General features: G+C 39.7%; 1 protein-coding gene across 6 annotated transcripts in view; it reads right to left on the minus strand.

Annotated features, from left to right (window-relative positions):
• Positions 1-26,041, minus strand: part of LOC130607844 (mitogen-activated protein kinase 10) — a 148,532-nt gene that overhangs the window by 63,444 nt on the left and 59,047 nt on the right. For 5 of the 6 annotated variants that reach the window (XM_057425313.1, XM_057425314.1, XM_057425315.1 and 2 more), the window contains one exon: positions 15,083-15,154. In XM_057425313.1, coding sequence (XP_057281296.1) covers positions 15,083-15,148 — 66 coding nt within the window. In that variant the 5' untranslated portion in view covers positions 15,149-15,154. Of the gene's footprint in view, positions 1-15,055; positions 15,155-26,041 lie in introns of all 6 variants that reach the window. The other variant, XM_057425316.1, reaches the window with a different exon arrangement.

The following is a 26,041-nucleotide window of genomic DNA, read 5'->3' on the forward strand; positions in this document are numbered from 1 at the left end:
TGAACTGCTAGCCTCAGAAATCCTGTGCTGCCTACAATGGGATTTCTGAACTACTGCAGTTCTAAGGAATGTCTTAGAAAACAATTGAAACAGCTCAGAACACCACTCTGTAGTACCTCAGTTATATGGATATATATGCAATAGCAATCAAATACCTGGAAGAACAACGTGTCCTGATGAGCAGCTCTCCTCTGCATAACACGGACCATTCCTATGACCATCCACTCCTAACTGTTGTGGGTAGGGAAGGTAAAGGCTATTCTAATTTTAATGGAAAATTATTATTTTTAGATTAATATTTTTCTCAAGGACTGTCTACTTAAAAGTCTGTAAGCCATAAGGAGGTTTGATGGAAAATATCAACACCAAGAATTACTCATAATGTTCAAGACAGGCTGATTTAGATTGAAGTTGACTCCAAGTAGAATGCCTCCTCTGAGTGACAAACACTTCAGCTCTGTGGGTGGACCAAAGAGTCTCCAGGTCATCTACTAATTTGTCTCCTCCCTTTAAACCTACACTGCTAAAAATTGACAAAACCCCCTACTCTCTATATTTTGATGATTTTTACCAAAGCCTAAGTAAGCAAAATTAAAACACAGCAAGCCTACTGCTTAAGGCCAAAGTACTGCTTATTTTTATAAGAACCAGGAGATGAATAACTATTCTTGTCATGACTGTAACTTAAATCCCTAAATCAATAAATTAACAGTGTTACTAGATTAATCACATTTGATCAGATACTCAAAGACGGCACGAAATCAGATAATGAACTGTCATCTCCAAGTTGCTATAGAACAGCCTCTTGTTAAATGGGAACAAGGAAAAGACAGTTTTGTTTAGAGTGAGAGTATTGTTTTCTTTCATCTCAAACACTTGAGTCTTGACAGTTCATTTTCTTTCCTCCTCCCCAGCTGCTGGGATATTAAGCAAACATCCTGGCAGATAAGACTGTGCATTTAAGTGACCCAACAAAGTGATCTATGTTTTCAAGTCTGAAAAACTTACTTCTCTTACTCTTAAATTTTTCAGTATGGCAGAAAAAGAATGGCATTAGGTGTGTGTTAGAAGTTTTCAGTTAAGGTAAAAGAGCTTTTCCCATTAGCAAGGAAATTAATACTCTTAATAAAGCACATCAATGTTAGTTTTACTTTCAAACCCTGATTAAAAGGTTCTTCTCAAAGTCTCCTCAATCCTTATTGCTGATCTTATAAGAAACCTATGTACCACATTTTGATCTGTTACATTCTCAGGTTCACTCAAACCCCTTCCAGAAGCCTTGGTGTTGGTATCATAGTTAATAGCTTCTTTCCCCACACCCATCTACACCATATAAGATTTCAGATTCAGGTTTGACTTTATAATGCTCACAACTATTGTACTGGCAGCTTAAGTTAATACTTTTGATTCTGACAGCAGAAAGGGACAGAGGGCTAAGAATTTTCAGAATACACCCTTCTGTATACACATCTAAACCAAAAACTTCTTTCAAATTTGATTGATACTGACAGCTTGAGTCACTAGGAATTACCATTTCATTAATAATTAGCTGGGGAAAGGGAGAGTGTGTGCGTATATATATATATATTCTGTATATATAATGATCAGGTATACTTCTTAGGATGTCATAGTAAAGATGCATAGGTCTCATAGAAAAGTGAAATTCAGTGAATTAATACATTTTCAGGTGAACTTTCAATGAATTTAGTCAAGCTACAATTCTGGAGCCCCAAAGTAATCGTAAACATTGCAGGTATAAAACAAAAGTAAATTTTTTTCATCCTTTTCACTTTGAACAAAACACATTTAGTTTCTCAGACCTCAGTGCAATGTGAAGGATTTTTCCTCAGAGACAAAGTATGCATTTGACAGCCATCATTTTTTTTTTGGTTTCCATAAATATTTGGACAATGCAATTATATTGCTTCAACACTGAACAGAACTTAACTTTTATTTTACATGTAGAAGAATGCACACTGAGACAAGGGGGCACAAAATCACAAAATGGAATATAGAAACCTTTAGAATTAGTTTTAAGTAATGTTAAGTTTGATGGCTTTGTAACAGTAACAATGGAAAATTACTGAGGTGCAGGATACATAGAAAAAAAAATAGAGTACAGCTAGAGAACATACTGAGAATTCTCACAAGATAAATCGTTATAGTTGTGACATAGCTTAAGAAAAACAGTCTAAAAGAACAGGACACAGGGATAAGGAGTATCTGGGAACCACAGGTGTCCAGGATGGGCTGCAGTTAAACTAACTGGTAAGTACGAGGATAGGATTATTATGTCCCTGGTGCTAACGAACCAATTAAACTGGTATGAGCATCTACTGGGCATGCTTCAAAGGCTGACAGAAGTGATGAAGATTGTTGGAAGAAGTAAACGACCCTCAGAGACCACCACCATAATTCTGTACGCATGCAGGGAACTTTCTGGAAAATTATGTAATCCATACATAGCCTCATGAATATGTATGTATGCCCAGTGGCTATAAAAGGACGGCTTGTGTGGCAATTGAGGGACACACAGGTTAGGAGGAGCTATCCCCCATGTCTCCCAGTGCTGCAATAAAGAATACCTGCTTGTCAGCTTGAAAACTTTGTTGGCAAGTTTGTTCCTGGAGTTTTCTCCGAATCAACACATCATTTTTTCTCTTTTCAGTATCCAACTGAAAACTTCTAACACACACCTAATGCCATTCTTTTTCTGCCATACTGAAAAATTTAAGAGTAAGAGAAGTAAGTTTTTCAGACTTGAAAACATAGATCACTCTTTTGGTCACTTAAATGCACAGTCTTATCTGCCAGGATGTTTGCTTATTATCCCAGCAGTTGGGGAGGAGGAAAGAAAATGAACTGTCAAGACTCAAGTGTTTGAGATGAAGGAAAACAATACTCTCACCATTGCTAAATGCTTAGATTACATAGATTTTGCTTTCAAAGAACAATTACTTAAAAAATTGGTGAAACCCAAATAACTTATTGCCTCACACACAACTACAATTTGTACTCACCAGGGAGGTTGTGAATGCTCCATCCCTGGCAGTGTTCAAGACCAAGTTGGACGAGGCCTTGGGTGATATGATTTAGCGTAAGGTGTCCCTGCCCACTGCAGGGGGGTTGGAACTAAATGATCTTAAGGTCCTTTCCAACCCTAACGATTCTATGATTCTATGATTCTCTTCCTTTTTCTGTTTCACAGCATAGAGAACAAAAGAGGGTTAAAAAACACAATAGAAACAAAACTATATTATTTTCTGTATTATGAGGTGAATCGTTTCCTGATATCTTATTTTATTTGTCCATTTCTACCCCATAGAACTATATTTATTATATGATAGACCTCTGCAACTCAACACCATTCCTATTACTGAGGAGCCTAAAATATCACAATCTCTTCCAGCTCGAGTATCTCATGCATCCTAGCTTTTATAAATACCAGCCATGCTAATGGGAGCTAAAGCTAAATTGCTTTCCTTTGCGTTTCCAAGACAATGAGTGCTGTCACAGAGTTTATGTAGTGGGCATCAGCTGAGGGGTAAATTTACCTCAGTATTAGTATCCATCCCTGTCTGCACAGAGAAATACCTACAGGAACATATCAACATTTGAGGGTGTTATAGTTCAGAGAATCAGAATCGACAAGTTTAAAAAGATAATCAATTCCAATCTTTACCCCAGGACTACCAAGTCTGCTACTAACCATGTCAGTAAGGGCCTCACTTTCAAGACCACTGAAAATAGTTACATGAATTCACATGTGCGAATGCCGGAGAGGAAAACAATTAGATGGAAAACTGAAAGGCTGACTCCTAATTTGCAGTTGGCACAGCACCCAGAGATGAGCAGGATGCAAAAGAGTGGATTTTCTGAGCTAGCAATCACAATGACTCCCCAGAGGCCCCAAGTCTCAACCCACCTCAGAAAAAGAGACTGGTATGGAGAGCAGTATGTGTCGGAGGCAGATTCCTTCAATTCCCTCAGGATCTGAAAGGATTGTATCTTAAAGCTACAGTTTGACCTTAAAAGTCAGATGCTGAGATCATACAAATTGAAATTCTGAAGCATGGTAAAATCCTGAGTCTTCTTGCTAGATCCAAAGTATACATAGAGGCAAGCCCTGCTCACCTGTGTGCATCAGCTAAGTCAACAATGCTATTAATTTAATGTCGATCCTTCCACTTGTACAGCTGTAATTTTCTCAGAAGATTCAAATGCCAAAATCCTGGGATGAACAGATGTTTAGTGAACCCTCTGCTTTGGATTTAATGGTCAGAGGTTTTGCTGTGTAAATTTGGATGTCCATAGAAGCAGCCACTTGAGAAACATAAAGTATCTTCACACTGAAAGGCCTACTACATTATATTTCATTGCGTGTTCTGTATATGCAACATTTATCGCAAAGATATTATCTATTTTTCTTATCATAAAGCCAGAGTTGTTACTTACTCCTGCTCTCCCTGAACTCAAAAGTCCAAAGATAGTGATAAAATTTCCTACAAGAAATGGGTTTTTCATCTTGTGTGTGTGTTTGGGTGTAGCATTAGAGAGTTCTATCTTATCAGCCACATCACCTGTCACCCTGTCTTCCTGATTTCAATGTATTTTGAGTGTGATTTAATGGGTTAATACTCCTTCTTTTAATCCTTCTCCAGCAGTCTTCTCCCAGCCCCCAGATACAACCTGTCCTCCTTTATGAAGTCAGACTTTCAAGTAGGCAACTGATACTTGCAAACAACTCAACCTTGATCAATTAATCATGGATCTTTTTACTATATTTGTTTTGCTCACTCTATTTTAAAATATCATATTAAACCACTTCATTAGATGGAGTACAATATTTGTAAGTACTGGTTGGTTGGGGGGTGTTGGTGTTTTGCTGTTGTTGTTTGTTTTTTTAAACAAGCTGTCCTTGTTTAACCTCTTCTAGCTCAGATACCAAAATCTCAGCATCTTCAGAATTGGCCCTCAAGTAGTTCTGATTACACAAGAAACAGCAGGACTGCCTTCAGTTTCCTTTTCTTTTGCATCTACTCAAAACTCAATGCTAAACACTACTTACATATTTTTAACTTGTCCTCCACGTATTGACTGAGCTTTAACTACATTTACTTGCTTTTCTTACAGGCACAATTTTTTTGTAGTTCATTTGTAACTGTGCTATCACGTTTTCTCAGAAATCACTGTCATACAAAGGTGCCTGCTTCATTCTAGGCCAGACTTCTAAGAGATGAACAATAGGTGAGTATCTGCACAACAGGTCAAAAATGATTCTTTATTCCCCCGATGCCTGAAGAATTCAACACTGACACATAGGTAATATCCAACCCTGGTCATCATATCAAATAAGGTAGGGAAGAAAAGAGTGATCAAGAAACACTGAGAGAATTCCCTAAGAATGAGGTTTCTTTGTGGTCAGAAACTTAGTCAGCGATCTAAATGGAAATTTAGCCAAAAATACATGAAAGAATGATTTAAGAGTAGGCAATAAAGCTACAGTAAAGATGTTTGGAAACATCTCATTCAGGCGCAGCTCCAGACACAGAAAGCTTGACACATTGTGGAATTGTGTCCAAAACAGAGGAAAGATATTTGAGCAGCCAACTGAAGGAGAAATGAGAAGAAACACTGCAGTTTATATTAATCAGTTTGTTCTGAGGCACTAGATTTGAAAAAAAGACAATAACTTGGAAAGAAGCAAGATACAGTTAAGATTAGGAAAAAGAAATAGGGTCACTAAAAGTTGGCCAAAACATCACAACACTAAGAAATGAAAAGTACTCTCCATTTATCAACAATGGTGAAGGGAACATAGAAACACAATGTGTTAAGAGCATAGGAGACCCATATGGGATTAACTCCTCTTTATGTAATTTTTCAAATGTTTTACACTTCTCAGGAAACTGGAATTACACTGAAATACTTGGTGTTTGTTGGTTTGAGAAGCGTTCTTCTAATATGCAAGCAGGGCAGCAAGAATACAAAACTTTATGCTCTAATGCACAACACTGCTTCCTTTACAAAAAAGGGTAAAGAAGCATATAACAACAGTGCAGAGAAAGTACTCAAATAAATAAATTTATCAATATAATTGTATAATTAGAGTATTCACTGTGAAGACAATAGCTTATGAAAACATTCTCACTTTTAGAAGGAAAGACCATAAGGAGCTAAATAATTTAATTACAAATTTTGTTAGAAATAGACATGTCTTGATACTATGAAGCATCATTGCAGTCCTAGAAATCCAAGATACAGGTCACTTCTCCTTGATGGCATTAGTTGTAATTAAAGTGGTTTCTCAAAAGTAACATAAAATTTAAAAATCAGATCAGATGAATCAAGCAATCAATAGAGAGCAATGCAATTAATAAAGCTAGTCTTTTCTGTATGTAAAATGAAAAATTTTTTAAATAATGTAATTTTTAAATGATCACTGATGCAATATTACATCTAGGAAGTCTATACACATTTTGCTCAAGACATGTAAACCTGACTGTGGAAAAGAAGCAAGTTAGCAGAATACAAGAAAAAAAGGATGTCTAGAGAGAAATTAAAGCTTTTAAAATATTATTGTTTGGAGATCTGTTTTTGTTTTTTTTTCTTTTTTCTCTTCTTTTAAAGCATAAATTGAGTAGAACTTTATAAAAGTACCCTCAAAATGCAAACTAAAGTTTCATTCTAAGGTTTTCTTTTGGTGGCCTCAGTACAGCACCAACACGTATGTCAGTATGCAAAAGTGCTGATATACTCTACATGGGACATTAAATTGTTTAAACTGGGCACTAAAGACTAGTGATGACACCATACCAAAGAATTACCATGTGAATTTACATTTGTGATTCACATTAAGTGTTTTCTTAACATGTATGGCCAGGTCAATTGCGTTTCATCTCAGTAATCCCATGTCCTGCTTTTCTGTTAAAAAATGAATTGTTGAAGTACTATGGAAATACTACGGCATACAAATTCTAATAATAAAGATTTTTTTTTATTTTTCTAGAAAACAAGGAAAGCTTAGAAAACTTGAAAATTCTGACAGATTATACACATCTTGAGGATAATTTTAAAAAATTACTGAAAAACTAAATGAAGGAAAACATGAATGAAGCACTCGGTATTCTTAGACATAGTTAGCTATTATTGAGCACTGAAACTTTAAGTTGTTCCATTAAAGATGGTGTTTACATACAGACTTCAAGTATTACCTCACCTTAATCCACACCAAGGGAATCTGTGAATCTTATTTACTCTTGCCTTCTCATAGGTGGGATGTAACGAGGAAGGCATATTTACCCCACTTATACTACTAAGTATTTCTCAGGAAAGACTTTTCTTTTTTCTTAAGTTGGAAATTCTTAAGATTCTATTCCTGCTAAACTAGCATTTCGTCTATTGAAACCAGTATACTCAATGACATAAGATCTGTGGCAAGAGGAACAGCCTATAATGAGGTATATGTTACTTTCTTTCATAGCAGATAAAGCTATGCCTTCTAGGCTATGAGAGAGAAATCACCACAAAATATTTATTGTGAGAAAAATATGTACTAACACAGTACTAACAATCACTGGAATACTTTCTAATATTATACTGTCGTAGTTTAAACCCAGTCAGGTAACTCGTTCACTCACTCCCCCCTTTCTTTCCCTTCCCCTACTCCCAGAGGGATGGAGAGGAGAATCGAAAAGAATGCAACTCCCACGGGTTGAGATAAGAACAGTTTAGTAACTAAGGTATAACACAGATCACTACTGCTACCACCAATGATAATAATGATAAAGGAAATAACAAGGGAAGAGAATACAACACCTCAGCACCAGCTGACCGATAACTCGCCCCCCAAGCCCGACCAAGCTCCGACCCATACCTCCTCCAACCCTGCAGTCCCTCAGCCCTTCCGGCTAACTCCCAGTTACATCCTGGGCATGACGTGCTGTGGTATGGAATACCTCTTTGGTCAGTTTGGGTCAGGTGTCCTGTCTCTGCTTCCTCCTGGCTTCCCCTCCCCCCTGGCAGAGCAAGAGGCTCACAAAGTCCTTGGCCAAACCAAAACATCGCTATCAGTTCTGTTCCCAGGCCGAAAGTCAAAACACTGCACTGCACCAGCTACCAAGAAGGAGAAACATGACTGCTACTGCTGAACCCAGGACATTATTTTTCCATACCATTCACGTCATGCTCAGATCCCACATTTTCAATATGCCATCACTCTTATCTTAGTGCATGGACCAGTAGCTATAAGGCTGCTGCGTCCATCTGGTCCATGATGCCAGGCTCCATCTCTTGTAAGAGTCTTCCAGAGCAGGAGAGACTGTGTGCAGTGTTCACACTCATGAATAACCTGGGCAATAGTGTCCATTGCTAAGTCCACCCCTTGATCATAAGTCCATCACTATGTTGCATCTCTGCTCTGATGGCCTGAAGTGCCATGGGCCCACCAGGCTTAAAATAATTCACTCTCCCCTTCAGCAGTTTCTGCAGCTTGTTGCTGGGGACTCCATACAGCTGCCTTCCATCTCTGACGCTTCCAAAGCACTGGAGGGGCCCAGTGGACTAGATACTTGCCCATACTGTCCCACACACCCTGCCACTCATGACTGTCCAGCCTTGGGGAAAATCTCTTGGTCACCCTATATCATCGTCTAACCCCAGACAAGACCCAAACCCGACTCTGCTTAACTTTTGAGATCAGACAAAATGGTTGTGGGTAGAACACACTCTGTATGTGTGCCAACATGGTGATCCCCACCACAATCAGCAGGCAGGTCCCAAGGATACCCAAAGGCCATTCAGAACCTTCAGAACTCTCAAACGATGCTGTTGTACTTGTCACTTGGGGCTGGTGTAGCTGCTGTGCTTGCCGGCTCTCCCACCGCCAGCTTCTCTTTTCCTGAGTCCCGCTCTTCCTCCTCTGCCTTGCTGGGAAATGCTGCGTGGTCTCCTGCATCCTCCTGGGGCTCGGCGGGCGCCTTCCGGGAAATGCTCTCGGCCGTCGCGGGGCTCGGCTCGGCCGCGGGGCTCGGCTCCTCCGCGGGGCTCGGCTCCTCCGCGGGGCTCGGCTCCTCCGCGGGGCTCGGCTCTTCCGCGGGGCTCGGCTCCTCCGCCGCCTTCTCCCTCTGCTCGGCAGCCGCCTCCTTCTGCTCCTCGACCTCCCCGACCTCCTCCACCCGCAGCCGTCCCCTCGCGGCCTCCGGCCCCGCTCCCGCCGCCGCTTGGTCCCCGGGGCCGCTCTCCTGAGCCGCTTCGGCTGCCGCCGGCTCCCGGGGCCGCTCCCCCTCGGCTCCCCGCAGCCTCACGAAGATGGAGAGTAGGGCGAGGGCCAGGACGGTGAAGAGCAGCCGGACGGCCAGGTACAAGTCCACGGCCACGTCCGTCCCGCCCTGCTGCTGGAGCCCACCCGTATTACAAGCCATTGCCATAAAGCACAGTGAGACAAGAACCTTAGCGCAGGCCCCACACTTGATAAACACTAACACAGCAAATACCGACTCTAAGTAAGTTACAACATTCTGAAGCTGTGAGATCAACAGGAACAACTCTGAGAGCCAATAAATCAGCATTGTGACGAGTGACTATTAATCCGGTCAGATCTGTCATTATCTCAACCCTTCGTGCCCCACGTTGGGCGCCAAAATGAACTGTCGTAGTTTAAACCCAGTCAGGTAACTCGTTCACTCACTCCCCCCTTTCTTTCCCTCCCCCTACTCCCAGAGGGACGGAGAGGAGAATCGAAAAAAATGCAACTCCCACGGGTTGAGATAAGAACAGTTTAGTAACTAAGGTATAACACAAATCACTACTGCTACCACCAATGATAATAATGATAAAGGAAATAACAAGGGAAGAGAATACAACACCTCACCACCAGCTGACCGATAACTCGCCCCCCAAGCCCGACCAAGCTCCGACCCATACCTCCTCCAACCCTGCAGTCTCCCAGCCCTTCCGGCTAACTCCCAGTTACATCCTGGGCATGACGTGCTGTGGTATGGAATACCTCTTTGGTCAGTTTGGGTCAGGTGTCCTGTCTCTGCTTCCTCACAGCTTCCCTCCTCCCTGGCAGAGCATGAGGCTCACAAAGTCCTTGGCCAAACCAAAACATCGCTATCAGTTCTGTTCCCAGGCCGAAAGTCAAAACACTGCACTGCACCAGCTACCAAGAAGGAGAAACATGACTGCTACTGCTGAACCCAGGACATATACCTTTATAAAAGACACTTCAGCCCAAGTCTATATTTTTTAGAAAGCCTACAGTAAGCACAAATTCCAAATGGGAGCAGGACTTCAATGTGGTAGACATGAGTCTCAAAATTGCAATAATCTATTGGATTGTTTATTCTAGTACACCATCACTAGAGGCTCTCATCTTAACAGGTCAACAGGACAGTCAACTACACCACACTGACTTTTTCTGATAATCTGTTGCATATTTATATAGTAGAAATAATTTTTTTTTTGCGTTTGGTGAACCACTTGAAAGTCTTACTGAGTTGAATTATGTTCACTGGAAACTACATTCTTGTGCTCTCTTGTCCAGATACTGCTGGGATCCTTGCTGGCTACAGACACCTCAAGATTTAAATGGAAGTATCTACCTCTTGCTGCATCTTCATTTTTTGTTAACAGTAGTTCCTGAAATTCTTAGAATTGGTGATTCAGCAGATTAAAATTGCTTAAAGATATAAATGAAATTTACACTTGGAGCAGAAGTGCTAGTAAATCACAGGGCATTCGTGACATTCTGAATAAGCATGGAATAAACAATATTATTAGCTGGAGACTAAATAGTTTCTAAGTAGTTGAATAGCCTCTAAATACAGACCTGGATGTTTGGATCAAGTATTACCAGCATGCAGATATAACCCACATCTTACGCTATGCAACACAAATGAACAGCATCCATGACAGCAAAGGTCTTACTCAAGCAAAACACAAATTTAGAGACTGTTCTTGTATCACACAGTATCACAGTATGCTAGAGATTGGAAGGGACCTCGAAAGATCATCTAGTCCAATCCCCCTGAAGGAGCAGGAACACCTAGATAGTGTTACACAGGAATGTGTCCAAGCGGGTTTTGAATGTCTCCAGGGAAGGAGACTCCACAACCTCCCTGGGCAGCCTGTTCCAGTGTTCCGTCACCCTCACTGAGAAGAAGTTTCTTCTCAAGTTTAAGTGGAACCTCTTGTGTTCCAGTTTGTACCCATTACCCCTTGTCCTATCATTGTTTGCCACTGAGTAGAGCCTGGCTCCATCCTCGTGACACTCCCCCTTTATATATTTATAGACACTTATAAGGTCACCCCTCAGTCTCCTCTTCTCCAAACTATAGAGACCCAGCTCCCTCAGTCTTTCCTCATAAGGGAGATGCTCCACTCCCCTAATCATCTTTGTTGCCCTTCGCTGGACTCTCTCCAGCAGGTCCCTGTCCTTCTTGAACTGAGGGGCCCAGAACTGGACACAATATTCCAGATGGGGTCTCACCAGGGCAGAGTAGAGGGGAAGGAGGACCTCTCTCGACCTACTAACCACCCCCTTCTAATACACCCCAGGATGCCATTGGCCTTCTTAGCCACAAGGGCACAGTGTTGGCCCATGGTCATCCTGTCGTCCACTAGGACCCCCAGGTCCCTCTCCCCTACACTGCTCTCTAACAGGTCGTTCCCCAACCTATACTGGAACCTGGGGTTGTTCCTGCCCAGATGCAGGACTCTACACTTTCCCTTGTTATATTTCATCAAGTTATTCCCTGCCCAATTCTCCAGTCTGTCCAGGTCTCGCTGCATGGCAGCACAGCCTTCTGGCGTGTCAGCCACTCCTCCCAGCTTAGTGTCATCAGCAAACTTGCTGATAGTACACTCAATTCCCTCATCTAAATCATTGATAAATATATTAAATAATACTGGTCCCAGTACTGACCCTTGAGGCACTCCACTAGTTACAGGCCTCCAACTAGACTCAGCCCCGTAGACTACAACTCTCTGGCTTCTCTCCTTCAGCCAGTTCGCAGTCCACCTCACTACCTGATCATCCAGTCCACACTTCCTCAATTTAGCTGTGAGGATGCTGTGGGAGACTGTGTCAAATGCTTTGCTGAAGTCAAGGTAGACCACATCCACCGCTCTGCCATCATCCATCCACCGTGTTATTTCCTCATAAAAGGCTAAGAGATTGGTCAAACATGATTTCCCCCTGGTGAAGCCATGTTGACTGCCCCTCATAACCTTCTTATCCTTGATATGCCTTAAGATGGCACCAAGGATAAGGTGTTCCATCACTTTCCCAGGGATGGAGGTGAGGCTGACCGGTCTATAGTTACCCGCGTCCTCCTTGCTCTTTTTGAAGACTGGAGTGACATTTGCTTTCCTCCAGTCCTCAGGCACCTCTCCCGTTTCCCAAGACTTGGTAAAGATGATGGAGAGTGGTCTAGCAATGACTTCCGCCAGTTCCCTCAGCACCCGCGGGTGCATCCCATCTGGACCCATGGATTTATGGATGTCCAGATTGCTCAACTGGTCTCTAATGCATTCCTCATCGACTAAGGCAAACCGCTCCGTTGACCTGACTTCATCTAAGGTCTCAGGGGTACAGGGCTCTTCAGGACTGCCTGCAGCAGAGTAGACAGAGACAAAGAAGGCATTCAGTAACTCTGCCATCTCTGTATCTTCTGTCACCAGGGCACCCATCCCGTTCATCAGTGGGCCTACATTGCCTCTGGTGTTAGTTTTGTCTGCCATGTATTTGAAAAAGCTCTTTTTGCTGTCCTTGACCCTTCTCGCCAGGTTTAATTCTAAGGATGCTTTAGTCCTCCTAGCTGTCTTCCTACATCCTCTAGCAGCAGCCTTATATTCCTCCCAAGTGGCCAGCCCCTCCTTCCATGACCTGTAAACTCTCCTCTTCCACTTGAGCATACCCAGCAATTCCCTATTTAGCCACGCAGGTCTCTTGGCCCTCTTCCTTGACTTCCTATGTGTTGGGATGCTCCAATATTGAGCACGGAAAAAGCAATCCTTGAATGTCAACCAACTATCTTGGGCCCCTTTACCTTCAAGCAGCCTTGCCCATGGGATTTCCCCTAGCAATTGCTTGAAAAGGCCAAAGTTTGCCCTGCTAAAGTCCAGGGTTGCAATTCTACTTGGTATTCTACTAGTCCTATCACACAAGATCCTGAACTCCACCATCTCGTGGTCGCTGCAACCAAGGCAGCCCTGAAGCCTTACTGCTTCGACCAGATCCTCCTTGTTAGTGAGGATGAGATCCAGCAGCGCTCCTCTCCTGGTCGGCTCATCCACCATTTGCAGGAGGAAGTTATCATCCATGTACTTAATGTTAACTATGTGTTTGTTATTTGGATCAGGGCCTATCTTTATGGAGAGAATAAATTAATGTGAAGCCTGAACCAGCTTTTACCCTCAGGAGAATAAATCTGACCATCTGAAGACCTTGAAAACGTATTTGTGTGGTAAGTGCTTGAAGAATAAATTCCTGTTTCCTGCAATATCAAGATAGTATTTCCCATATGTGTTTATTGGATGACTCCTCTTTGGGTACCTGCTGTAGGAGTTGAATATGAATCATTTTTATTCAGCATTAAAAATCTTCAAAAATGCTATCAATTTCACCATATATAGACTCATAGAATAATTAGGGTTAGAAAGGACCTTAAGATCATCTAGTTCCACCCCTCCTGCCATGGGCAGGGACACCTCACACTAAACCATGCCATCCAAGGCTTCATCCAGCCTGGCCTTGAACACTGCCAGGGATGGAGCATTCACAACCTCCCTGGGCAACCCATTCCAGTACCTCACCTAAAAGCCTTGCAAATATATCTGGTTCTGTATGTGACTCTGAAGACCTTTTATTTAGTTAGGGTAACAGCAAAGGAATAATTTCAGTGGCATGTTTCCAATAAAAGAAGAATCTGGAGTGCAGTGACAGCATTGGCTATACATGGTCATACAGTGATTGATGCCAAGGCTAAAGTAGCACTAAACATGAAAGGAAGTGATTGAGAATACCTTTCCTCTGCATGTGTAAAATAAAATTGTTTTTGTAAAACTCTGGTTTTCTCTGAATAAAAGTGAGAAGAAAATTCCCAGGCAGAGCTATGCAAAAAACGATTTTGCACAATCTTCTTCATACAATCAGAGGAAAACCGTTTTTGTGCAATTTTTGCAAAAAAAACCACAAAACAAACCTCCCAGAAGCTGTTACCGTTTTGTGTTAAATGCTTGCATACAAGTAATAGCTCTTTCTTTTTTAGATTTGTACTTGGACCCCATAAGTAATGTAAAGGGAAAAAACAAGTGTTTACCATGATTCCATTTCTAAGAATGCAGCATTGTTCTTATTCCTCAAAAATAAAGAATGTACCTAATGTCCCTCCAGCTAGTTAGATTATTGGTCTCCCATCTCACAAAAATAATTATGAAGAGACAGATTTCAAACATAAACCAATGTTCATAAATGAGCAAAAGTCCTCATCTTTTGTTTATGCTGTAAAAGATGCATACAGATTTGTGATTCATATATGTTAACTAAATCTAACCAAGAGATCAAAAAAATGGACAAATCAATATACTTCAATTTGCTATAATGCAGTCTCATGACTCCATCTGCATAGCACATAGTGTTCAACTGGAAAAAAGAAAACCCCCACATCTCCTATTAACCCTCCCTTCACTTCTAGTAAAGGTAGATTAAGGGGCAGAAAACTGTAGTAACAGGCTCTGCCTCACAAAAACAGAGGCTAAGATAAAATAGCTCTAATCTGTGTATTTCTGAGAAAGCATCTGTCTGCATATGGTTATTGTCTGATATATCATTAAGTTTACTGGAAGCACAGCCAACTTTCTGTGTTTGCAAACTCTGATATTATTTTTACCTAAAAAAATAATATCTCTGAATATTAACTGACATTTTAGCAAAACAAAATAAAAAATCATTAAGAGAAAACTACAAAATAAACATCAAAAGAAATAGAAAAGTAATTTTTTTTTTTATTATGCATGAACTGCAAAAATGAAATACAAGTATATACTGTACCTTGGTTTACCTGTAAGGGACACACACCTGACAAAAGGCAATCTTCACATCCAGAGTAGGTTCACCACAATAATACAAGAAATGGCGGCTCATAAATACCTGCAATTAAAAAAAAGTAGACATAGAAATCTTGTATGTCTGCTGATGTGCAAGTACAGTGCAGATGTATCCATATTTAGATTATAAAACTGAGTTGCTACCCAGCTTGTGAAGAACAGAAATCAGCTACAACATTGACCTGTAAATAGACTCTAAATTCTAGTTGGTGGTCATCAAGGTTTTGGCCTCAACTATGACCTGGTAAATCTTCAAAATTTTACAGTAACTGATGCCATTACCTCTAAGTTTATTATGTCACTTGTATTTCTAAATCAACAAAAATAAAATTCAGGTCAATAATGTTCTAAACAATGTGGGAAAGAAAAAAGTCTTAAGTTGGCAATTATTACAAAAGTTATAGGAATTGAAAGACTAATTACATCATGTATAAATTCATGGCACTACCACTTTATAAATATTATATGTAGTTCCGGGTCTCATCGTAACATCTTACAAATAGAAGTTACAGAAAAGGGCGATAAGAAATGTTCAAAGCATATTCAGATTCATTACACGAAACAACTGCACAGACAGAATTTTGTTTTTAGCCTAGAAAATTGCTGTTTGAGTGGAGATATGCTAGAGATCCATAAAATGAGCGTAATACTGAAAAGTTAAGAGGAAAACACTGTCCCCGATGTTGTTTTTTTTTTTTTGTTTTTGTGGTTTGTTTGGTTTGGGTTGTTTGCTTGTTTCTTTGTTTAATTTATTTATTTTAATTAAAAGAAGTTTGTGGCAACGAACTAAGTTCTCAAACAGCAGATTCAGAATCAGCAGTAGGAGAGAGTTCTTCATACGCTGTTTCACCACGCTGCAAAACTCCCTGCTTAGCACTCTTGTGGATGTCAGAGGTCAATGTAAGTCCTAGTATGATGCAGCAAATTCACATAATAAGGAATCTGCTGAAGGCTATTAACCTCAAAAATATCATCTCTGACTCAAGACAAGTCTGAGTCACAGTCTGCCACTATATGCTCACCCTATTTTTAAGATTCTGTCCAGTCTAGCCATACACTAGACTAGACAGGCCTCTGTGTGTACCCTATTACAGCTGTTTTAAATTAATTCCATAGCACTACATTCAGCTCTAACCAATCCTTTCCTAACTGCAGTCTAGCATGGGACATCCACAAAAATACCCCATAGTAATGTAATGCTCTCAGGTTGAAATAAGACTTTGGAGCACACTGATTTTTCTGCAGAGCTCAAAAAGCCCCCTAAGACAGACAAACAAACAAACAAACATTAAAAGTTTTAACAGCACCAATAAAAAAACAGAAACTTTTATGTAAAAAGAGACAAATAATATAGACAAATTTTGGAACATACATGTTTTTATTTTAAATATAAGCTCATTGTAAAGACTTATAAAGCAAAGAAATGCAGCCATCACTCCACTGAGATATGGCCATGATCCTGAAACACCACGTGTGTCATTACAGCACGTTGCTTCAATAGGAACAATTAACTAACTTCTGGTATAAATATAAGGAAGAGAAGACTTAATTTGGAGTACCTTTATCTCACACAAGCTCATTGTGACTTAAGAAACTCTAAGGAAGTATTCACGAATACTTGCATCATGTGTTCCCACATGTGTTTAATTTTTAATGAATGAGTGAATAATCCTGTTATGAAAGCAAGTGTATGACCTTGTTTTGCATCATGTTACAGTGTCTGAGACTGCTGCCTCATTGCCCAGTGAGTCACTACCGGAGCCTCACATTCCACAGAGGGTTTATATTAAAACGAGAGGGAGAAAGAAAGATATAAGAAGAGCTTTTAACATTAGTCATATTGCCAGTGTTTTCTGGAAAGCCAGCAGATAATTATACTCTCACACTGCCAGTATATGTACTATGAAATCCTATTGGTTGGATGAATTGTATTACTATAATAATAACTGGAGTGTCGTTATAACATACCACGTTCAAGACAAAGTCTAATAGTGGAAGGTGAAGAAAGGAAGGGAAGGGAACTGGGGAAATTTGATTCTTCAGTGAATTTGCTGTGAGGATCTATTGAGAAGACATTTTGTATTGCATACGCATTTCTAGTCGTACACGGTGCCTCAGCTTTCCACAGGAGTGACTGTCACTGTTAATAGTCACCCTGGGGCAGAGCAGTAGACTGGTGAATTTTATGAACTGGAATACATTTTCCACTTTATTATGTTGTCCTTGTATGCAGTTACTGCTTAAAAAATAATAGAAGTATGATATGTTTTAATAGCCCAGATCAATACTCATATTCTTCTGTGCATAAGATATATCAAATGAATCGCTAGACAGCTGAGATACGCCAATTGTACAGCAGGAATCAGGATAACTTTCTGTAGCGCAGAGGTCTGTGTATAGCCAGAATGTGTATACCCAGGGAAAACTGATTTTGTGTTTACATAATGTGTGTCTTCATATAGTGAAATCATATGAGATTCTCTTCAGTGCCCTGTAAGTAAATACACATGTACGTAACTTTTAATTTCTTCACACAGAAAACACATTCACGTTCAACTGTGTAAATACCCTTGATCATATCTCCTCTGGTGGTAGCTGACACCATGCCAGTAGAGACTTTGACAGTGTCGGTGTAAAGAGCATAAAGAACTGGTTTGATGATGAGATAATTGTGTCAAAACATAAAGCAGTTATATAAAAAAAGAAACTAGTAACAAACAGCCTCATTCACTAGGGAACTGAGCTTTAGGTGAGAGCATAAGTATCTACTATTTCTTTACTTCTGGTGCTTTATCTTTTCACACTTGAGCAAAATGACTCAGGGTGGGAAGAACTGCAGGAACAGAACAACAAAACACCTCATAATAACCCAGGCTGACATCCAGCTGTGAAGCCAAAAGTTGCAGTAGCATCACAGAGAAAAAAACCTGTCAAGGAAACACCAACACCACTACTGGATCTCAAATTTTCATCACAAGCAAGGCATCTGTATGCCAGAACCTGTAAAAACATACAAGTCTCAGCAGTAAATATATGATCTCCTTTCAGGCAAGATACTAGAAGGCAATGAAGTAGAAGAAAGTAGACATGCAGGCAAGAATAAGAAAATCCTGAAAATCCTCTGAGCTTCCAGTGGAACAGCCCCAAAAGAACTGCTGCCTGGGACTGTGAAGATAACAAGGGGCTTGTCCTCTACCTGACCTGCTGCTTTGCCATCCTCTTCTTCACTCCATTCCTTCTCCTTATCAAGAGCTACTCTTCCAAAGAGAATATGGGCTAATGACATGACTCAATTTCAAGCATGAACTTCCGCTTCCCCTCAGTGCTGCTATGAAATCTGCCTTTTCTGGGGAAGGACTGTTTATTTTTAATGATGTTTATCTTTCTCTCTAGGGATCAGCGGGATTATCTCATTATTAGTCAAACAGCTTTTTGAAGACTGAAAGGATTAAATCAATACTATCAGTATAATAATTGAGAGCAGAGAGGGAGCTGTGCAATGACAGTAGACAAAACAGACTGGAAAACCAATAGTAACTGTAGTTCTCAATTACAGCCTCTGGCAGTAAAACTTTCTGATTGTCCTTGAATTCTTTCCTCACCCTCAAATCTCTAGCCAGTGAATGTCCAAGCAATTTGGCAGGCAGTCTCTTAGCCTAGGAAGCCTTGTTTTCCCTCCCAAACTGGACTACTGTTCACATCATTGGCTTCTGCTTTGTAAGTGGAAAGCCTGTGCTTGCGTTAGGCCCATAGATGCAAACACTGAGCCTAAGGGCCCTGAACTGTTTCTGTGCTTGTCTGAGGAGAGTCTCAGCACTTGCACCCACCATGTTGCCTCTGAGCTGCTTCTCTGGCTGACACTTAACAAACTTTTGTCTGGAAAAAGCATCACAGTCACTTTCTTTTCAGAAAATACTTCCAGGATGGTTTCTCATCCCCATATCTCCTAATCAACAAGCACGCACAGTAGACATTGCTGTGGCCTGTCAAAGAATATTAAAGCTTTTTTTGTAACAATTTTGAAGACAAAAATGGAGCCTCAGGAAAGTTCCATATAACTCTGAATGAAGAGATGCAAAGGAGCGAGCTGCCCTGCTGTGATACTACGTTCTTCATCACAGCCTAGACAAGCAGGACTCTTTACCTCACCCCACAGCAAAATCATCTATGTCAAATACACTGATTCAGGGTTGAAGCAAGGTTCTTGATGAGAAAAGCTGCAGTAGCTGTTAGACATGTATTTAAACTGGTGTTGCTGCTGTTGAAATGAATCAATTCCCAAACTACCTGCAGTGCTGTTCTCCTCCCACACTCCTGCAGCTCTACTCTGTCTGAGGGTTGTTTACATGTCCTATAGCAAAATGAATTGCAATCCTTCAAATCCTAATGTGAAAAACAACCCTGTGAAAAAAACGTACAATAAAAAGCATGAGTTCCAATTTAAACAGAAATCAAACAGCAGCTGAAAGTACTGTAGGCAGAGCTGCTTGTATCTAAAACATCACTGAACTGGCAAGGTGTGACTGCACACTGGAAGGTTTTAACAGATTCACAGGACATCCTCCAGTAATATGCTATTATCTATTCCCAGGCCCACCAACTGTGATAATCTCAATAATAAGGGGAAACTATACACATTTGTATTAAGAGCCAAATCCAGCATTTCTGCTTATTTGATTATTACCATCTGAATACATCACATGTGCAAAATGGGTATAGTGAATGTGTTCCCTATCTTCACAGGGCAGATAGGCAGATAGTTCTACACTTGTGCTACAAATGGCTAATTAAACTATTTACTGCTGCATTATTCTATTTCACTCATGAACAGAAGGATTCACAGCATGAAAAAAAAATTAAATAGGACAATCATTTAAAGTTTTAAGAAATTTGTCATGTCCCACTTCAGTGAGAGGGGGTCACTTATCAATTCAGCTGTCACTTGAAAACCTTCTTGAAAAACATTAATGTTCAAAGATTAACATTTATGAATTATTAATGCTTCCTGCTTTCAGAAAGTGTTTGAATCATTTTATGCATTTCCAGTACTTGAATTCCTCGCTCCATCTGAAAAAATATATTCTCATCACATTATCAGCTCCCTGAAGCTTTGAGTAGTCTTAAACTCCTGTAATTTTTGTCCCATTACTGAAATTTGGCTGTTCTGCTCTTTATAAACAAGGAGAACCATACAGAAGTTACAGTATATTGTCATCATAATGGATATTTCCATTTAGCATATTTGTATTCTGAATGTAATGAAGTCACATAGTGTGAGAAAACATATCAGGAGAGAATGGTAGTTTCTGACCCCCAGGCTGATACAGAATTTTATACATGGGCTCTGTCTTTAACATGCTGGATTAAGAAAGACGGGCTGCGATTTCCCCACATTTTTCCTATAATTGTTGCCAGTTATGTTTGGGATATATATGTCCAAATATCCTATCAAATCGGCCTTCAAAGACCAGACATGCTGGTTTATCAGCAATTTTCATAAAACTTTATTAATTTATTATTTTGTTTTTCACATCTAATTTAGAACACTGTAACAGCAGGGCATTGTCAATATCAGCTTCAATGAGACCCACTGCTTGGCAAAAGCTTCAAGACTTAACAGAGGATAAATATGAACTGAAATTTACAAGTGGATTAGTAATAGACAAGGAGAGTGCTTGTACTGATAAAAAAGTGTTTTTCTGTTGTGGCTGTGCTGTCATTTTAATTATTCTTGGAGTAGCTGGGGAAAGGAAGAGTGTGAACAGAGTAATTACTAAGGTTAAATCCCAGCAGAAACAGATCATGTTCCACCAGGATGAGAAGTGATGGCATGTAAAAATTTACAAGAATCATGAAAGCAACTCTAAAACAGAACTGCTGGAAAAGAGTGGTAAAGAAAGATTTTAGGAATAGCAATGAAAAGGCTTTCAGATGAAGACATGTGAATGGGGAAAGAACATACACACTGAAAAGACAGAATTGATAAGCAGGATTTCCTAATGATTACAGCACACATGCAGAAGACAGGAACAAACGAGCTCTAAGTCTGGCCTTGCTACCAGCTCCCCATGTATTCTTAAGTCAATTATTCTAAGTCAGATTTCCACACTTGACAATACCTGGTTTAAACCACCAAGTTACAATAGTCCAAGGTATCACACACCTAGGTATTACTTTTACAAACAGGTATTATCAGAGAAAGAACCTGCTCCTGTGAGGTGTTATGACAGATTAATCAGTCAGTTTATGATGACCTTGTCATAACTTCTCATACCATCTTTTCATGTGTGGCTGAATAACCTCCATTCTCTGGTGCAAATTCAAAGAGAAAATAAAATGTAGCCACCTTCTAGAGGCATTAAATTAGACTTCTCAGAAGCAGCTCTGAATTTTCATAGGATGAACCTCCAGTGGTAAGTATGCAAGACCATAGGTACTACTATCACAAAAAAAATTGAAGAAAACCAAAGTGCAAAGATCTTAGGACAATAAAACCCTTACTACTTGCCTACCATAAGATAACTACATTTACCACAATGGTTAAAGCAAAAGGTGGGTTTTTTTGGCTGCATTTTGACAAGTCAAAGGCAGAAAATTGAGGTAAGCACCTCAACACAGTTGAGTGAAACATTCTGCCCTTTCAGAAAATGGTTTTCCTCTATTTAGAAAAAAATATTAAAAAAATAAAACCAAAAAAACCGCACCAAAAAACCCCCAAAATCAAAAAAAATCAACAGCAGCAACAAAACCCAAAACAAAATGCACACAATAAAAAGCTGTTCTTTAGATAAAAGTCAGTGGTACAACTGTTTGAAGACATGCAATGAACCACACCAAAACTATTTTTAATACACTCCCAAGTAACAGCACAACCTCCAAATGTAATTCAAATTCAGTTAAATTTGCCTTCAACACAGATGGCTCTGGAACTGTATGACTGGTGAAAATTACATATATTCTATAGAATACATAGAGAAAAATAGTCAGTTACAGTCTGCACCAAGCAATGTCAAAAAAAAAAAAAAAGTTTTGAATAAATGAAATTTTCTAAGCCCAGAGAGTTTGGAATTAATTTCTAATATGTTGATGTGCATGCTATTGAATCACATTCTTAATATGCTGCTCTGTTGTGCAAGTTAACCAACCCATTAATGAAGGACGCATGTAAAAAGGATGACTACCTAGTCAAAAGTAAAATTCTAACTTCAGAAGAAACGTATGAAAGGCCAGGGCACTTAGATCCAGATAAAAATCCTGTTTCATGATACCTTCATTTTCTGGCACTATGGTAGAAAGCAATTTCTATGACAGTTTCATTCAATTTAGAGGAAAAAATATGGCTTTGGTGACTTAAGAGGAAAAATTATGCAAAAAAAAAAATAATTAGCCATGATTTTGCATATTTAATAAAAAATTATGTTATGCTTTACCGATGCTTATCTTTCCTATACCAAAGTTTGCATGGTGGAAACACTAAAACTTTTTAGGACTATGGAATAATTTGCTCAACAGACACATGTAATTATCATCATAAATTTGAAGGACCTGCACAACTGGCCACTGAATTCTAAAGCTGGCCAATTTACACTTCACAATTATTCAGGAACAGAATCACAGAATCACTCACACTGGAAGGGGCCTCGGGAAATGTATTACCCAGCCTCTCCGCTCAAACCAAGGACAGCTGCATCAGTTGTTTGCGAAGTTAGGATGCTCAATTCCTGCTTTGGTTTGTATTTATATACTAATACAATAGCTACATGACTAAAAACACTATTACTCTAAAAAATTCTAAGAGGCTTACTTCTAGAGTAAGAGCCTGTCGCCGTGAAGAGATTATGCTGTAAATTCCGCAGTTACAAACCAGCTTATTTCTCAAACAACTAAAATCCAGATTCCTTCCCTTCTGAAAAAGCTTTTCCCCTCCTAAGCACTAACATTTCTAAATTTCAATTATTGTGATATCAAAAACCCTATTAGAAGTACTCATCTCAGGGATGCAAACAGGCTTTATTGCAAAATCACTGCAAGCTGTTAATATCAAATGTCAGTTGCATCTTGTTTGAGAAAACACAGAAAATACTCTGATACTTTGTGGGTTGTGATGACTGAAAATCTAAACACTTGAAGAATAAAGTCTTAATGAGTAAGAAGAGGCCCTGTGTTTCTGATGATCAATAATTGAATCTGATATGATGTGAGACCAGAAAGAACTGCTGCTGGACTATATCCATTTACCTATGCTGCTATTGTTTAGAACAGAGAGCAGAGTAGAGGGGCAGGATCACCTCCTTTGACCTGATGGTCATGTTCCTTTTGATGCAGCCCAGCATATGGTTGGCTTTCTGGGCTGCGAGCACACACTGCTGGCTCATGTTCATTTCCTCCTTGACCAACACCCCCAAGTCCTTCTCCGCAGGGCTGCTTTGAATCTCTTCCCTGCCCAACCTGCAACTGTGCCTGGGATTGCTCTTACCCAGGTGTAGGACCTTGCACTTGGCATGGTTAAACTTCGTAAGGTTGGCATCAGCCCACCTCACAAGCATGTCAAGGTCCTCTGAATGGCATTCCTTCCCTCCAGCGTATCAACTGAACAGCACAGCTTAATGTCATACACTGATGCTACAATTGCTATGTTCTACTAATTTTTCCCTTTTCCAAATAGGCCCTTCTCCATAAATGCCTCAGATTCAGCATGAAGTTCTTACATTAATCAAGCCCTCAACTACACAAAAATCGAAGCACAGCACCCTACGCTTTTACTGATACCCAACTTCTTCATGCCTGACACACAATTTTCAAAAAACTTAGCTTACTATGTTTAGCAGCTAGACCAAAAATAAACCAAAAAGGAAATAAAACTATCCATTACTAAAAGGAACATTAATGGCAATTATATATCCAATCAATACAATTCAAGTTCTAGTGTCTGATGAAACAATGAAAGAACTATTTAAAGAAAGCATATCTACTGCTGCCAAGTGGTGTTGCTGCAACAGTGTAATTTGCTTTCCTATAAGAAAGTCGGAAATACAGTGGCTGATTAATACAAAGATACAGAATCATGAAGGTTATTGTTTGTTAGCTGTTACACAAAGCACAAACTAGAACATTAGAAACAGAATTTACAGTTTTGTGAACTGAAAACAGACTGGACAGGTAAGAAGCAATTAAAATAAAGTCACATTCCTGTCAGGCTTTTGTATACAAGTTAAACAAGGAATGGTGCATTAGAACTCAAAGCTAACTGGCACAAGAAATTAATTTGTTTGTTTGTTTTTCTGTGTTCTGTAGCATTGGAACAAAGTGACTTTGATAAAGTCAGAGGGTGGGAATTTGAGACTGTAAGTAGAAACACTTCTTTATGTACATTTCCTTTTAGATTAAGGAACTGATTCAGGGCCCTCCTGTTTGAGGCATACTGTGCAGGTAATGTCCTATATGGTTATTTACAGATTCTTATACTGTGAATCTTCTGTGAGAGACCATTAGAAGCAGATACAAGCCAGACAGCCAGAGCACTCCCCTGTTCTGGCTTCGCTGCAGCAGAAACTTTGCATCTCTGTTGTATGTACTGCAGCAGCCTTTTCAAGGTTTTTTTTCTCCACCATTTCAGATAATTTATTTAGACTCACTCTCTGATTCAGTGTTCTTCCATTTTTTATAGGCTGTCATGGATGCAGTAAAGGAACAGAACAAGAGATACCAGGCAGAAGTGTTGAACTTGTTGAATCCTATGGCCAGACTCCATTAGTTTTGTATGCTGGCTCACTTCAAATATCACCCCACAAAACACTGACCCTTCACAGGGACCAGCAGTTTATTCCAATGGGCAAGGACTTTATAGAGCTGGGATGTAGCACACAGAACTGTACATTAAAATAATCCTAACTTTGATTCTTTTCCCAAGTGTGAAAAAGCCAGCAGGAATCATACATGCCAAATTTAATGTACAGAAGTACCTTTTTGCCAAGTGTCACATGGCACAAAGCAACTCTGGTGAAGTTAAAACAGCAACATTGCAAAAAGATAACTCTGCTGCAAAATACTTCTTTGTAGTTGTTGTTTCTTTTGTAATAAATAAAAACACCGTGGCATGAAAAACATTTCCACATTTTCATGGGCCATCAAGTTCTTCTCTAGCTGCAACTGCAGAGTTATTTTTTTACTTACATATCTCAATTTCACTTTCTGAAAGGAAATCGTTTTCTCTCTCTCTCTGAGTTTCCATCACATTAGAGTTTTCATCATATCATAACCTTGGAGACACACAACAGAATATGGAAGGAATATAGAGACATGTTTGGAAATACTTTGCTGTGTGGCAGAATGTTGAATGATACGAGGTACTTGGAGATCAACCTTTTACATCAGACACTATCTATTTAAAAAGGGTACCATCCATTCCAGATCGAAAAATTTGAATGCAGTTTTTTATAAACCATTCATTAAAACAACCGAAGAGAGAGGAAGAGGGAAAGTGATTCAGGGAGGTGAAATAATACAGCAACATGAAAGTGTCTACAGTACTGAAATGGAAGGCAGCACATAAAAATTCCAGTAATAATATAAAAACTTCACATCACTGCAAAGTAAGCTGAAAGTGTAAGGGTAGAGGTACCCCCAGCATGTTTTTTTTTAACCAAAGACCACCTTCTCCTAGCACTTCGGTAAGAAAGAAGGAACCAAAAAGGCAAACTGGGAAATTGCCTAGATAAAACTGTTTAGGAAAAGAGAAAATGGAAAGTGAAACAGGCTGTTTTGTATTTTCTTCCTTCTCACTGCCACCAACAAAGAGATACTAGCTCATAACAAAACAGCAATGTAAATGATCTTTATTTTGTCCAACCCTTTGCACTTGATTAATTCTACTCCCTATAAATTGTTAACCCACTTGACTATTACTCATCCCAGGTAGACTGTAAGCTAA

This window comes from Pezoporus wallicus, unplaced genomic scaffold (assembly GCF_028554395.1).
Source record: "Pezoporus wallicus isolate ANWC-B61680 ecotype Strahan unplaced genomic scaffold, APGP_CSIRO_Pwel_v1 contig_7853, whole genome shotgun sequence".
Taxonomy (NCBI): Eukaryota; Metazoa; Chordata; class Aves; order Psittaciformes; family Psittacidae; genus Pezoporus; species Pezoporus wallicus.